The 13,341-nt window shown below is 45.3% G+C and overlaps 1 protein-coding gene across 2 annotated transcripts in view; it reads left to right on the forward strand.

The window, feature by feature from the left end:
* LOC122557047 (gamma-aminobutyric acid receptor subunit gamma-4-like) overlaps window positions 1-13,341 on the forward strand; it is a 236,879-nt gene that overhangs the window by 191,581 nt on the left and 31,957 nt on the right. For both annotated transcript variants that reach the window (XM_043704289.1, XM_043704290.1), the window contains exon 6: window positions 2,680-2,817. In XM_043704289.1, the coding sequence (XP_043560224.1) occupies window positions 2,680-2,817 (138 nt within the window). The remainder of the gene's footprint in view (window positions 1-2,679; window positions 2,818-13,341) is intronic.

The raw sequence follows: 13,341 nt of genomic DNA on the forward strand, positions 1-13,341 counted from the left end.
CCACAGATGGTGCCACACTTTGCTGTTTTTGTTTCAGATTTCTGACATCCAGTCTTTTCGTTTTTGTCTGACTCAAGCAAGTTCCAGTATGGCTGCTGCAAAGTGTCGAGTTGTTCCCCAGCGGGAGGGCAGTGAATCGACAACAAGAGCTGTCCTCAGATTGGAAGGTTACAGAACAAAAGGACAATATTTTCAAAATCACTTCGAACCAAATTATAAATCACAGCGCCGCATCCAATCCAATTAGGACAGCTGGTTAATGACCCAGGAGCTGAAACCAAATCAGCACATAATGTCACAGTGCCAGTTCAGTTTGATCATTCACTGCTTCCTTTCATTGGCCGTGTGTAATCAAAATACTACAATGTAAATTGATCTATTTATTAAATCAGTCATCATTTGAATAGGGACAGCCTGAGAGAAAAAAATTAAAACAATAGGAACAAACTGCTGCATAATGCCGAGACAATCAAACACAGATAGAAACAATGAAAACTTCTCTCCCAGGCACTGGCCGATACATGAACCTCTCATCACATGTGGCTAATTGGTAATCCTAATGTGGCTAATTGTCTTTTCAATCATTCAATAGATGATGGGGTTCTTGTGATGCAATGCTGGTGCCCATACCTCTGGGGCTGGAGGCCTGGGTTCAAGTCGCACCTGCCTAAAGGTGTGCCATCACATCACTGAACATGTTGATAAGAAAATTCCTTCAGTAAAGTACTAAATAAATGGGATGTGTATGTTAGGGTCTGAAGGGAGTGGTGGGCAGGGGAGTATATGGAACTGGGCAAGTTGGCACTCATGTTAATTCGACTGGTTGGAGACCAATTTTAACATCATCATCCTGACCACCAACAATTTTACTTCTGGGGAAAAGATAGGAGTCTGCATTTTACCCAAACCAGAGATTTCACCAGCGGACCCTGTTCATGAGCTTGCTGCATGTCAGGTTGTCAGCCCATTTGGACATTTGAAGTGGGCACACAGGTTATAAGATAGATCAGTGACACGGTCAGCAGCCAGTTACAGGTTAGACGATAGATCAGTGACAGTCAACAGCTAGTCACGGGATAGACGATAGATCAGTGACACGGTCAGCAGCCAGTCACAGGTTATAAGATAGATCAGTGACACGGTCAGCAGCCAGTTACAGGTTAGACGATAGATCAGTAACAGTCAACAGCTAGTCCCGGGTTAGACAATAGATCAGTGACACGGTCAGCAGCCAGTCACAGGTTAGACGATAGATCAGTAACACGGTCAGCAGCCAGTCACAGGATAGACGATAGATCAGTAACACGGTCAGCAGCCAGTCACGGGTTACACGATAGATCAGTGACACGGTCAGCAGCTAGTCACGGGTTAGACGATAGATCAGTAACACGGTCAGCAGCCAGTCACGGGATAGACGATAGATCAGTGACACAGTCAGCAGCCAGTCACAGGTTAGACAATAGATTAGTAACAGTCAACAGCTAGTCACGGGTTAGACGATAGATCAGTGACACGGTCAGCAGCCAGTCACGGGTTAGACGATAGATCAGTGACAGTCAACAGCTAGTCATGGGTTAGACGATAGATCAGTGACACGGTCAGCAGCCAGTCACAGGTTAGACGATAGATCAGTGACACGGTCAGCAGCCAGTCACGGGATAGACGATAGATCAGTAACACGGTCAACAGCTAGTCACGGGTTAGACGATAGATCAGTGACAGTCAACAGCTAGTCACGGGTTAGACGATAGATCAGTGACACGGTCAGCAGCCAGTCACGGGTTAGACGATAGCTCAGTGACACGGGTGCACCGTATAGTCAATCAGGCCCATAAAACCCATAACTGAAAGGTGCACACTGGTGCCATCCAGTGACCAGATGTACCGTAAGCGGTCAGTGTTACATAGCGCAGTCTAGTGAGTGTTGAAAGTGCAGCAGAGTGTAGGGAAGGCAATAACTGGTCATGGCATTAAGGTGGTTGAAGATAGAGACAAGTCGCAATAAGGACCCATGTCCTCAAGAATAGATTGAAATTCCCAGACATGAGAAGGTTAGAGGTGAGAAACAAAGGAAAGGGAGCCAATGAAGGAGAGTCCCTCATCATCAAAGAAGGAATTATGAGGACACTGGGTGATGTGGACAGAGTAGAAAGTGTTTTATTCTGTATCTAACCCTTTGTGTACCAGCCGTGGGAGAATTTGATGGAGATGGTGTAGATTGTGCTTTACTCTCTATCAAACCCTCTGCTGTACCTGCCCTGGGAATGTTTGATGGGGACAGTATGGAGGGAGCTTTACTTTCAGTTTGACTGAGTAGAACAAGCTTTCCTCTGTATCCAAATCCCTGCTGTCCCTGTCCTGAGAGGATTTGATAGGGACAGTGCAGAGGAATTCTCACTCTATATCGAACCCTTTCCTTTGCCTGGGATGTTTGATGGAGAGGGATCTGCATCTGCATTTACTCTGCATCTGAACCCTGCTGTAACTGGCCCCAACGTGGAGGAACCTTTGATTCTAATTGAGAAGCGTAGAGGAAACTACTTCTCATTTAAAAGAGTAGACAGAGCTATCCTCTGTATCTGACCTCTTTCTTTGGGCTATGGTTACAGAGCTGATCTACATATTTCTGGGCAGTTGGTAAGATATGCATTGCGACTCACTGCTGGGTTTTACCTTTAGATGGATATCCAAAAGATGAAATAACCTACAGATGGAGACAGTACTCGATTGAAGTCGCACACCAACGATCCTGGAGACTATACCAGTTTGATTTTGTTCGTCTGCGGAATACAACAGAAGTCCTCAAAACCACTGCAGGTGAGGATCTTTTGAATGCTGGAGTGAGTGTTTCTGATTTCTCTCAGTTCAGCTCCAAGTTGGGAATGGACCCACTGAACATAACTCACTGAGGTGGTCGCAGGGATAAATCTCCAGGTATGAGACCCTATATTACCATCACTCCAGAGTATGGCGTAACTGGTGCAACAAGTCTGAGGCACTTTAAAGAACCAGGGCGAGTGTTAGCTGAGATCACTGTAGTTCAGCCTAGACAAACATGGTATGGACTCAGCAACTTGGAGATACCATAGTGAAATTTGGAGATGATATTAAATGAGGGGTATTACTAATTGTGTTAAGGTTTGTGCCAAAATGCAGGGAAATTAAAATGTGCCGTTGTAAAGGATCAATTACAAAGGAAACTCAATAATGTGAAATGTGAGGTGTCCATTGTGGAGGAGGGATTTTAAAAAAAACTCTTCTTTTGAGGGAGAGACTAAGTGGGACACAGGAGCACAGATATCTGAGAGGACTATGATATTAGTCACTCATGATAGCAACACCAAGCAGGAAGCACACAAAGGCCAGAACATTATGAACTTGCAAATTCTCCTGCTGGAAGAAACCAAAGAAGTTTGTTACCAGAACATTGCATTCTTACAGAGACAGCCAATAGGAAAATCACCACCAGATTCATTGGCTGATTGTGAATTGTGGAATTAGGGGGACTCCTGAGTGACAGGTCCAATCAGAGATCCCAAAAGCTGGAAGGATGGCAACTCACTTGAGGAAGAGGCTGCACACATATCCCCATTCTCAATGATGGAGGAGCCCAGCATATCAGTGTAAAAGATCAGGCTGAAGCACTTAAAGCAATCTTCAGCCAGACGTGCCGAGTGGATGATCTATCTCGGCCTCCTCCAGTGGTCCCCAGCGTCACAGATACCAGTCTTCAGCCAATTTGATTTGCTCCATATGCTTCAAGAAATGGTTAGAGACTGTATGGGCCATGACCACATTATCATTGTAGTGCTGAAGATTTGTGGGTGGCACGGTGGCACAGTGGTTAGCACTGCTGCCTCACAACGCCAGAGACCCGGGTTCAATTCCCGACTCAGGCGACTGACTGTGTGGAGTTTGCACGTTCTCCCCGTGTCTGCGTGGGTTTCCTCCGGGTGCTCCGGTTTCCTCCCAGAGTCACAAAGATGTGCGGGTCAGGTGAATTGGCCATGCTAAATTGCCCGTAGTGTTAGGTTAAAAGGGGTAAATGTAGGGGTATGGGTGGGTTACGCTTCGGCGGGTCGGTGTGGACTTGTTGGGCCGAAGGGCCTGTTTCCACACTGTAAGTAATCTAATCTAATCTAAACTTGCCACTCCCCTAGCCATGCTGTTCGAGTGCAGTTACAGCACAGGCAACTACCTGACAATGTGGAAAATTGCCCAAGCATTCCTGATGAAGAGCTTTTGCTCAAAACGTTGACTCTCCTGCTCTTCGGACACTGCCCGACTGGCTGTGCTTTTCCAGCACCACACTTTTTGACACGTATGTACTGTACATAAAAAGCAGAACAAGTCCAACCTGGCCAATGACTACCCTATCAGTCTCATCTCTATCATCAGTAAGGTGTCATCAACAGTGCCATCAAACAGTACCTGCTCAGCAATGACCTGCTTACTGATAACCAGTTCGGGCCACTCTGTTCCTGACCTCATTGCAGCCTTGGTTCAAACGTGGCTAAAAGAGCCGAATTCCAGAGGCGAAGTGAGGTGAGAGCAACAGCCCTTGAAAGAGAGGCCATGTTCAACTGAGTGTGGCATCAAGGAGCCCTGGCAAAACTGGAATTAGTGAGTATTCGTGAGTAATCAATCTTCTGGTTGGAGTCATACCTGCCACATAGGTAAATGTTTGTGGTTATTAGAGGTCAGTTACTTCAGATCCAGGACATCTCTGCAGGAGTTCCTCAGGTTTTTGAATTTTCAAATTGACACAAGTCTGGGACAGCTAAGACCTGAACTAAGGCCTCTTTACTCAGAGAAAGGGACACTATCACTGCTCCTGAAGAGCCCCTAGTAGTTCCTCAAGGTGGTGTCCTAGGTCCAACCATCTTCAGCTATTTCATCTATGATCATCCATCCATCATAAGGTCAGATGTTCACTGATGATTGTTCAATGTTCATGGGCCTAACCAGGGTAGGTTCTGTCACGTTGTCATGGGATATGAAGGAGATTGGCTGCAAAGCCCTAGCAGGCATCAGGCAGAACCCAGAGTGCACCCTTTGAAGTGTTGACGTGGTGGCCAACTCCATCCAGCTGGAAAACTCTCTGGTGGTTATTGTCCCACTTCATTTCAGGAAGAGCCACTCATGTCTCATCACCCCTGCTGCTATGTGAAAACTGACTAATTCTGAAGCAGTTAATGCCAAGGTTTACTGAACGTACAGTTAGATAAGCCCATCCAGGATGCTCTTCCTCTCTCCAAAATAGATAACACATTCCTGGAAGCCAATGGCTGCAACATCATGGTTATAGAATTGTGGAGGATGCAACAAACTACCGTGAACTTTGAACCCTGCAATGAGTTGTGCAGGGAATGGCCCAAATCATATTATCCATGCAGTGTGAAAGCAGGCCATTCAGCCCATCAACCCCACACTAACCCTCTGAAGAGCATCCCACCCACACTCCTGATGAGTAGGACCATCGATGTCAAACCTTTCTCCTCGACCTTCACAAAGATTGCCCTCTGTCTGCAGTCAATGCTATATTTCATGGTAACGTTACTAAGACAGACACAATGCAGCCACAGGCACCAGTACTCAATCACTAAACCCTGTCACTCACCTGTTTTTTTAAATAAAGGCTTCCAAAACATCACCAAAATGACAGAATAGTACCTCCTTCACCTCTGCACATGCAGATAGAACACAAACACATCTCTCAAGCAAGTCGATGCAAATGTGCACAAAATCCTGGAGCTAATGTTGAATTAGTGGCAGCAGTTATCTAATGCCTTAATAACTTATCCCAAAGTTCCAAGCCTCAGAAGGGGAGACCTCACCATTATCCTCTCCACCATGATATAATAGCAGGAAGGGTAGATACTTAGAGGAGGTGATGACCTAGTATTGACTACTAATGTGTTCCAGACCTGGGTTCAAATCCTGCCATGGCAGATGATGGAATTTGAATTCAATAAAAATGTGCTTTAAGAATGTAGTGATTATCCACCAGATGGAGAAAATTCAATCTGGGTCACTGATGGCCTTTGGGGATGGAAATCTGCTATTCTTGAAAGGTCTGGTCTACATGTGACTCCAGAGCTACAATAATGTGGTTGACTCTTAACTGCCCTCTGGCCTTTTAGCATATCCATGAATGAATTTTAAAAACCCTCTCCAACATACACTGACACTCAGGCCATGCTGGAAGACAGCAGTAAGCAACATTTTCTTGTTTTTGGTCTTTCTTTTATTCATTCATGGGATGTGGATATTGCTGGCAGGGCCAGCATTTATTGCCCATCTCTCGTGCCTTTGAGAGGTGGTGCTGAGCTGTCTTCTTGAACTGCTGCAGTCCATGTGCTCTGGATTGACCCACAATGCCATTAGGGAGGGAGTACCAGGATTTTGACCCAGCAACAGTGAAGGAACAGCGATATGTTTCCAAAAGAAGATGGTGAGTGATCTAGAGGGGAACTTGCAAGTGGGTGTTTCCATATATCTGGTATTTGCTCATGGACTGCTTCAGTATTTGAGAAGTCTCAAATGGTTCTGAACATTGTGCAATCATCAGCGAACATCTCCACTTCCTGACCTTATGATGGAGGAAAGGCCATTGATGAAGTAACTGAAAATGGTTGGGAGTAGGACACTACCCTGAGAAATCCAGAGATCTACTGGAGCTGAAATGGCAGACGTCCAACAAGCACAACCATTTCCCTATGTGACAGGTATGACTCCATCCAGCGGAGTGTTTGGCCCCTGATACCCATTGACTCCAGTTTTGTTAGAGCTGTCACTCTACCCTCACCTCTGAAATTCAGCTCTTTTGTCCATGTTTGAACCAAGGCTGTATTGAGGTCAGGAACTGAGTGGCCCTGCCAGAACCCAACTGGGCATCAGTGAGCAGGTTATTCATAGAATTCCTACAGTGCAGCTCAAGACCATTTGGCCCATTGAGGCTGCACCAACCCTCTGAACAGCATCTCACTCCACTCACTTTATCCCTACATGCCTAACCCACCTCGTCTGCAGATCCCTGGACACTATGAGGCAATTTCCCATGGCCAATCCATCTAATCATATTTGGACAATGGGAGGAAACTGGAGCACCCAGCTGAAACCCACACAGACCCAGAGAGACCATGCAAATCCACACAGACAGTCACCCAAGGCTGGATTTGAACCCACGTCCTTGTCATAGTGAAGCAGCTGCACTAACCATTGTGCCACCATCTGAACAGATGCTGCTTGCTAACATGATTACTGACACCTTCCATCACTTTACAGATGATCAAGAGTAGATTGACGGGATGGTAAGTGGCCAAGTTGGATTTGTCCTGCTTTTTACGGACATATTTGGCCAATTTTCCACAATAACAGGTAGAGGTCAGTGTTGTAACTGTACTGGGAAAGCTTGGCAGGGGAGCGGCAAGTTCTAGAGCACAAGTCTTCAGTGTCCTATTGCTGGAACGTTGTCGAGGCCCATAGCCTTTGCAAAATCCAGTGCCTCCAACTATTTCTTGATATTGTGTGGAGTGAATTGAATTGGTTGAAGACGAGTATCTATGATGCTGGTCCAATGAAGGAGGCTAAGATGGATCATCCACTTGACATTTCTGACTGATGATTGCTGCAAGTGCTTCAGAGTCAAAAAGTATGGTGTTGGAAAAGCACAGCTGGTCAGGCAACATCTGAGGAGCAGGAGAGTCGACATTTCACTTTTTTCCTCTCTTCTTCCCCCTTTGCTACCCTTCTGCCCTGTTTTCCATTTTGCATCTGCTTCACCCATCCCCCCCACCCCCCACATATTTTGTCACACAGCACTGGCTTCAGCCTTGGTCATTCACAGCTCCTAATCTCCCTATAATCTCTCTATGCACGGTCATTATCACCTCTTTACTGCTACCTTTGCTTCTGGAGCCATCCTCAGCCTCATATAAATGCCTCCCTATTTCTCCCCATTTTTTAGCTTTGACAAAGGGTCAGTTAGACTTGAAACGTCAGCTCTTTTCTCTCCTTACAGACGCTGCCAGACCTGCTGAGATTTTCCAGCATTTTCTCTTTTGGTTTCAGATTCCAGCATCCGCAGTAATTTGCTTTTGCTCTTACTCTTCCCTGACTGGTATTCTCTAACTGGCATCACTGGCATTCCAATGCAAGCTGTTTCTCATTATTTATATGAATAAAACCCTCACAGGATCTGGAATGCCTCAATTAAATCTCCATTGCCATAAGGGAATCAAATAATCACAGGCCAAAGGGGAGAATTTTCTTCCTATCAGAAACACAACTGTCTTCTCCAACATGGTTTGTGAAAACTAGACTCCTTCTAAAGGAAATAATATCCAACAGATACATTCACCAGAATGTGTCTTTTGTAAAAGACATTCAGAAAATCAATCATTCGCCAAATTTCTGGTGTGGCATTGAACTGCACCTGAATATTTTGTCTCCAACAGTAAACCTTGAAGTCAACCAATCGTCCGTCATTTATAAAGTCAGTGACTAAGGGTGCAGGGGAAGTTGGATTGCGATAAACCTACTCTACTCAGCTGAGCAGTTGTTTTCAGTGTTTAACAGCTGGAGAAAGGCATAGAGTCATAGAGACATAAACCCTTCAGTCCAACTCGTCCATGTTGACCAGATATTGTAAATTAATATGGTCCCATTTTGCCAGCATTTGCCCCATATCCCTCTAAACCCTTCCTATTCATATACCCATCCAGATGCCTTTTAAATGTTGTTATTGTACCAGCCTCCACCACTTCCTCTGGCAGCTCATTCCATACACGCACCACACTCTGTGTGAAAAAGTTGCCTCTTTCCCCTCGTACCTTAAATTTGTGCCCTGTAGATTTAGACTCCCCACTCCACCCCACCCGGTGGGCGGCACGGTGGCACAGTGGGCGGCACGGTGGCACAGTGGTTAGCACTGCTGCCTCACAGCGCCAGAACCCCGGGTTCAATTCCCGCCTCAGGCGACTGACTGTGTGGAGTTTGCACGTTCTCCCCGTGTCTGTGTGGGTTTCCTCCGGGTGCTCCGGTTTCCTCCCACAGTCCAAAGATGTGCAGGGAAGGTGAATTGGCCATGCTAAATTGCCCGTAGTGTTAGGTAAGGCGTAAATGTAGGGGTATGGGTGGGTTTCGCTTCGGCGGGTCGGTGTGGACTTGTTGGGCCGAAGGGCCTGTTTCCACACTGTAAGTAATCTAATCTAATCTAATCTAATCTAAACCTTGGCTATTTAACCTATCCATGCCCCTCATGACTTTATAAACCTCTACAAGGTCACCCTTCAGCCTCCGGCATTCCAGGGAAAACAGCCCCAGTCTCTTCAGCCTCTTCCTACAGCTCAAACCTGCCAACCCCAGCAGCATCCTTGTAAGTCTTTTCTGATTCCTTTCAAGTTTTACAGCATCCTTCCGACAGCAGGGAGACCAGAATTGAACGCAGTATTCCAAAAGTGGCTGAACCTATGTCCTGTACACCCATAACATGACCTCCTAATTCCTAAACACAATGCACTGATTAATAAAGGCAAGCTTACCAAATGCCTTCTTCACTATCCTGTCTAACTGTGATTCCACTTTCAAGGAACTATGAACCTGCACTCCAAGGTCTCTTTTTTAGCAACGTTCTCTAGGACCTTACCATTAAATGTATAAGTCCTGCCCTGATTTGCCTTTCCAAAATACAGCACCTTGCATTTATTCAAATTCAACTCCATCTGCCACTCCTCAGCCTGTTAGCCCATCTGATCAAGATCCTGCTGAATTCTGAGGTAACCTCCCTCACTATCCACTACACTTTCAATTTTGGCGTCATCTGCAAATTTACTAACCATACTTCCTATGTTCACATCAAAATCATGCTTGGGGGAAGATGTTGTATAATGTTCAGTTACCGCCTGAAGGGGTTAACTGAAAACACATGATAGGCTCCACCCAGGCAGAAGCTCACCAGTTCACAAGCACCTGTTCTTAGCATCAGCAGCGTGGAGCTAAAATACCAAAGTTGCATTGTGCCTAATGACTTTTGAGACAATTATGTACCTTGAGAGAAACGTCATCTAGCTTTTAAGCAATCTGGAATAAACTGAATGGTTCCTGAAGAAGATTGAACCTATCTCCTGCCTAGGGAGTGGTGCGAACATCCTTCTCCACTTGGTATTAGTAACCTGTACTAATATTTGCAAAAACAATTGGTGATAGCAAATCTACACAATAAATCACAGATCGAAACCAACATTAAAACAAACAGCAGCTTTTTCCTATGCTAAATCTTCAGATAGAGTTGTAGAGTCATAGCGATGTACAGCATGGAAACAGACCCTTCGGGTCCAACCCGTCCATGCCGACCAGATATCCCAACCCAATCTAGTCCCATCTGCCAGCACCCGGCCCATATCCCTCCAAACCCTTCCTATTCATATACCCATCCAAATACTTCTTAAATGTTGCAATTGTACCAGCCTCCACCACATCCTCTGGCAGCTCATTCCATACACGTTCCACCCTCTACGTGAAACAGTTGCCCCTGAGGTCTCTTTTATATCTTTTTCCTCTCACCCTAAACCTATGCCCTCTAGTTCTGGACTTCCCGAACCCGGGAAAGGACTTTGTCTATTTATCCTATCCATGCCCCTCATAATTTTGTAAACTCTATAAGGTCACCCCTCAGCCTCCGCACTCCAGGGAAAACAGCCCCAGCCTGTTCAGCCTCTCCCTGTAGCTCAGATCCTCCAACCCTGGCAACATTCTTGTAAATCTTTTCTGAAGCACTCCAAGATCTCTTTGTTCAGCAACACTCCCTAAGACCTTACCATTAAGTGTATAAGTCCTGCTAAGATTTGCTTTCCCAAAATGCAGCACCTCGCATTTATCTGAATTAAACTCCATCTGCCACTTCTCAGCCCATTGGCCCATCTGGTTCAGATCATGTTGTAATCTGAGGTAACCTTCTTCGCTGTCTACTACACCTCCAATTTTGGTGTCATCTGCAAACTTACTAACTGTACCTCTTATGTTCGCATCCAAATCACTTTACCAGCCTGGATCAGTGACTCTGGGGGGGGGGGGGGGGTGCTCAGACATTGAGACTTTACCAGGCAACTATCCTTGATCACACGGTTGGTGCTGAGCTATGCAGTTGGTGATCTGAGGGTTTGCTCCCAGGCATCATGACATGGATGTGACTCTTTTTTTGAAGGTAAAGCCCTTTTGGCTTGAACCATTGGCAAATGTGAATATTCTGACTGTTTTGTGTAGAGATCTCTACTTATCCTGTGACCCATGGAAGCTCGGCTGGCTCAGCCTTCCCGAGTCCTACTGGCTCTTGTTGGTCAGACTGTCTCCAACACTGTACGATGCTGCACAGCATTGCTGGGCTACTCTCATGTACCAACCAGCTCTTTAATTTGAAAACATCCACCTGATTGTCTGCCCTGAGGTTTCTGCTGGCAAAGCTGCCAATTCGAGCCTCCTCCCTGTTAAATCAATTGGTAATTGGCAACAATAGAGCATTTATTGACACAGTTGCATATAGTACTGGAGTAATGAGCCAGCTAGTATTGAGTTCAATTCTGAACAAAGAAGTGGGCGCATGAGCTCAATAAATCAGATGATTAGTGGTAGGACCCAGATACAGTAACTGTGAAAATGCTGCATTGTCAGAGAACTAACTCCTCCATCGATGTCCTTTGAGAAGGAGACATTCTGTTCCTAGCAGCTTCAAGCCTACAAATGACTGTGATCCCAGAATAGATGGCTAATGCCAAGGCAATCTATAAATACTGCTCTGTCGTGTCTCTCAATGGAGGTAAATAAAAATAACCTTGATAACATTGTAAATGGTACAGATACTGAAATATCTCTGTGTCTCAGGTGCCCACCGCACTTTGGTTAGAGGTTGCATTTCTCTTGAAAATCTTGGTATGGGCAATTCTGGCCTAAGAGTTATCAATGTTCCAGGAGTGCTAGATTAAAGAAAAGGAGAACTTTTTCATTTAATTTGCACTTTGTCTCGATGTATTTCTGTTCATTCATCCCTGCACTATCACTGTCAGAAACACAATCAGTCAGATGAGAAATTACTTTCTTTCTACCCTCTCACATGGGGATAAGAGACACCATGGCCCTATTTGAAAAACAGCAGGTAAGTTTTCCTCAGTATGAAGGCAAATATTTCCTTCACAAACAACATTGCCAACAGGGCTGACAGGAAATTAGAATATTTTTTGCTGAGGGAGTTCGCTGTGCAAAAAAAACCTCCCATGTGTTTCATATATTATAATAATATTTACACTTCTGAAATATTTCATTAGCTGTGGAACATTGCGAGTTGTCCTCATCAAAGTAGACAAGGATAGATATTTAAAAATCCAATTACTTCAGGTTTTGTGTATTCAGGTTATTGTACACCTTTCAGGGTCAGTGTACACCTGTAAGGATCAGTCTATGTACCAAGGTCACTGTTTACCTGTCAGGGTCACTATCTATCTATCCAGGTCAGTATATACCTGTCAGGGTCAGAGTGTACCTGTCAGGTTCACTGTATTCAGGGTCAGGGTACACCTGTCAGGATCATTGTATTCAGGATCACTGTTTATCTGTCAGGGTCACTGTCTATCTGTCCACCTGTCAGGGTCAGTGTATAAGAACAAAGAAAATTTACAGCCCAGGAACATGCCCTTCAGCCCTCCAAGCCTGAGCCGATCCAAATCTACTGTCTAAACCTGTCGGTCAATTCCTAAGCATTTGTATCCCTCTGCTCCCCACCTACTCATGCATCTGTCCAGGCGCATCTTAAATGAATCTACCGTGCCTGCCTCGACCACCTCTGCTGGCAACGCATTCCAAACACCCACCACTCTGTGTGAAGTACTTGCCGTGTGTGTCCTCCTTAAACTTTCCACCTCTCACCTTGAAAGCCTGACCTCTCGTTATTGAATCCTTCACCCTGGGAAAAGGCTTGTCTCTGTCCACCCTGTTGATACCCTTCATGATTTTGTAAATCTCAATCAGGTCCCCCCTCAATCTCCTTTTGTCTAGTGAACACAAACCTAATTTACTAAGCCTCTCTTCATAGCTACCACCTTCCATACCAGGCAACATCCTTGTAAACCTTCTCTGCATCCTCTCCAAAGTGTCCACATCCTTTTGGTAATGTGGCGACCAGAACTGTACACAATATTCTAAATGCGGCCGAACCAATGTCTTGTACAATTTTAACATGACTTGCCAGCTCTTATACTCAATAGCTGAAAATGTGTTGCTGGAAAAGCGCAGCAGGTCAGGCAGCATCCAGGGAACAGGAGAATCGACGTTTCGGGCATAAGCCCTTCT

This window comes from Chiloscyllium plagiosum, chromosome 15, assembly GCF_004010195.1.
Source record: "Chiloscyllium plagiosum isolate BGI_BamShark_2017 chromosome 15, ASM401019v2, whole genome shotgun sequence".
Taxonomy (NCBI): Eukaryota; Metazoa; Chordata; class Chondrichthyes; order Orectolobiformes; family Hemiscylliidae; genus Chiloscyllium; species Chiloscyllium plagiosum.